Genomic DNA, 2,626 nt, shown 5'->3' with positions numbered 1-2,626 from the left:
TGAGACTGGATGTGGCACTTAGTGCCATGGTCTAGTAACGATGGTAGGGTTTGACTTTGTGATCTTGGAGGTCTGTTCCAACCTGTCAGATACTATGATTCTATGATTCTTCCTACTGGTTCTTCAAAACTTCCAGTAAAATGATGAGCACAGATGTTATTTTCCTAAAACCCACATCATCTATGACATCAGATGGAGAAATCCTATGGGGAAGGGCAAGTTTCTTCTGACCATGAGGACCAAGCTGAGAGCAAAGGTCCAACCATCCCATATAAAAAGAATTTATTTTAGTTTTTCAATCCCACTTTGGAAATCTCAATTCTTGGGGCTCTCCTGGCACCTGGCAGAAAATTGCTTCTCCGTTTTTGGTCTTCTAAATCCTTTTCATGTTTGCAAATATGCAGGTCTGCTCTCCAGAAATGTGGGAGATGCGCAAGGCAGCTGGGAATGGCAGCCCAACAATGCAATAAATCCAAACTTTCCCATTAAAAAAAAGAGGCTGGGAAGTCCCCAGCCTGCTGCTGCTCCATGTCTTGGCTCAGTTTTATCCACAAGTTGCTCCTTGGAGTTGTTATTTCCTTCACTGCTGATGCCTTGGGGATCTCCCACCTTCCTGGAGACCATCATGCAAGTCTCTGCAACCCCTTTCCTAGTGATTTCTTGGCCGAATTATGCAGGAAAAGGGAGTGGGATCTTTAGCTTTTCACCCTTTCTCCCAGCCCTGCTGATAGCAGAGAAGTCTTCTTGCCTGAAATTATCCAGGTTGCATCTGAACTTCCTCCATCTACCTCCACCTTCAATCCCCAAAACTGGAGTGATTTTGCCATTCTGCAGTTTGACTGATAGCTGACATATCACAACCCTACCTGGGACACAGCATTCCCATTCCACTGGCTAGAAAAGGGTATTTTGGAGCTGTTAACTGCAAAAAAATGCTCTGTCTGCAAAAATTCATGGAAGGGCCCTTCTAGTTTTGTTGCTTCTTAATGCCTTAAGGGAATATTTTCCCCACCTGCAGTGCAAATGTTTATGCCCAAAATACTCCCCAAAATAAAAGCAGAGCCATTTTGTGCCTCTGAATGCAGATTCGGACAACCACCTGGATTGGATCATTTTGGGGGCTGTTTTTCCCCATTTTTTCCCCAGCCTGCAGGTGTTTCAGTGGCTGTGGTGCTCACCATGAGATGCTGGAAGAGCCATGAGCGCATGATGTTGGTGGCATGTTTGGGCAGGACACCACGTTTGTTCTTAGACTTCTTGTCCTCACCATCAAGGAGGGAGGTGAGATCCAGGTTTACCTGCCAGGGGAGAGCAATGGGGAGAGAACTGGTTGAAAATGGTGACGGTCAAAACCAGCCCAAAAAAATGTGCAAAACCGAACCAAAATGGGAGTGGAACAAGTGCAAACAACACCAGGCACTTACAGGAAGCACCCAAAATCCATTTCTCCCCTTTTAAATCTGCATAAAATGCACATTTTCTCCCAGGATCTTTATTTTCTCTCTCCATTTTTTTATCACTGCCTTGCAAGGGGCAATGGGCTTTTTCCCTCTGCGATGTTCCTGGCACAGTTGGGGACTGTGGTGTTGAAGCCATGACCATTTAAAATGTGTGAGTTAGGTGCAAAACACTTTTCCCTTAAAAAGCAATGAAAAAAAAAACAAACCCCATAAAAATTTGACTTCCTCAACCCCTGCCACTCCCCTTGCAAACCTGTGTTCCTCACCCAGCTGATCCCCACCATGAGGAGAAAGACACCCACTCCTACCACAAGGGATGCCCACTGAGCCAAAATTGGCTTTCCCACCGCCACCAAAAATTAAAAATAAGCATCTTGCTGTCAGAGAAGTTTTAATGAGGATGTGGGAACTGAGCTGAAATCTCAGCACTTGAGTTAAAAAGGATTTTTTTTCCCCAGCTCTTCATCAAAACACTTCTCCTGGATGAATTAAACATCAGGCCAGCAGGTCCCTGCAATTCCCTTGGGCTCTGGCTGAATAAATCATGCCGGTGGCGCAGGAAGAGCATCCGGAGGTGCTTGTCCAGGGCTCTCTCCCTGCCCCAATATTCCCTGTGTGCATGTTTTTCCCAGCACAGAGGTTTTGCTCCAAGATTTAAGTCTGTGATGGAGAGATATTAAAGAAAGGAATTTCTGGAAGCATTGCAGTGGAATAAAACCTTCTGGGAGGTGCTGCCCCTCTCCAAAGTGCTGTTTATTGGTAAGAGGCTCCTGCAATTCAATTGGAGCACTCCAGAAAAAATGGGGGAGGGATTTTTGCTCCTCTGCCACTGGGAAGCAGCATAGAGGAAATCAATGAGTTCCCAAATTCCTGGGGAATGGGGGATAGGAAGAGCTCATGGGCAAGTTGTGCTAATAAATCCATTTCTACCCCAAATGAGTGGGGAGCTCATAGCAACCTGACAGCAGCTGAAGGGGATCCAGGGAAGCTGCAGAGGGACTCTTGGTTAGGAACTACAGGGACAGGACCAGGAGGAGTGGGGATAAATTGAAAGAGGGAAATTTAGATTAGATATCAGGCAGAAGTTTTCCCTGTGAGGGTGGTGAGACACTGGCACAGGTTGCCCAGGGAGGCTGTGGCTGCCCCAACCCTGGCAGTGTTCACAG

General features: G+C 46.4%; 1 protein-coding gene across 1 annotated transcript in view; it reads right to left on the bottom strand.

The window, feature by feature from the left end:
- The window catches only part of PKNOX2 (PBX/knotted 1 homeobox 2), a 23,289-nt gene that overhangs the window by 3,018 nt on the left and 17,645 nt on the right, over positions 1-2,626 (bottom strand). Inside the window, 1 exon segment of the mRNA XM_009084286.1 lies at positions 1,179-1,298. Coding sequence (XP_009082534.1) covers positions 1,179-1,298 — 120 coding nt within the window.

This window comes from Acanthisitta chloris, unplaced genomic scaffold, assembly GCF_000695815.1.
Source record: "Acanthisitta chloris isolate BGI_N310 unplaced genomic scaffold, ASM69581v1 scaffold22260, whole genome shotgun sequence".
NCBI lineage: Eukaryota > Metazoa > Chordata > Aves > Passeriformes > Acanthisittidae > Acanthisitta > Acanthisitta chloris.
This window is presented reverse-complemented; position numbering and strand designations above follow the sequence as displayed.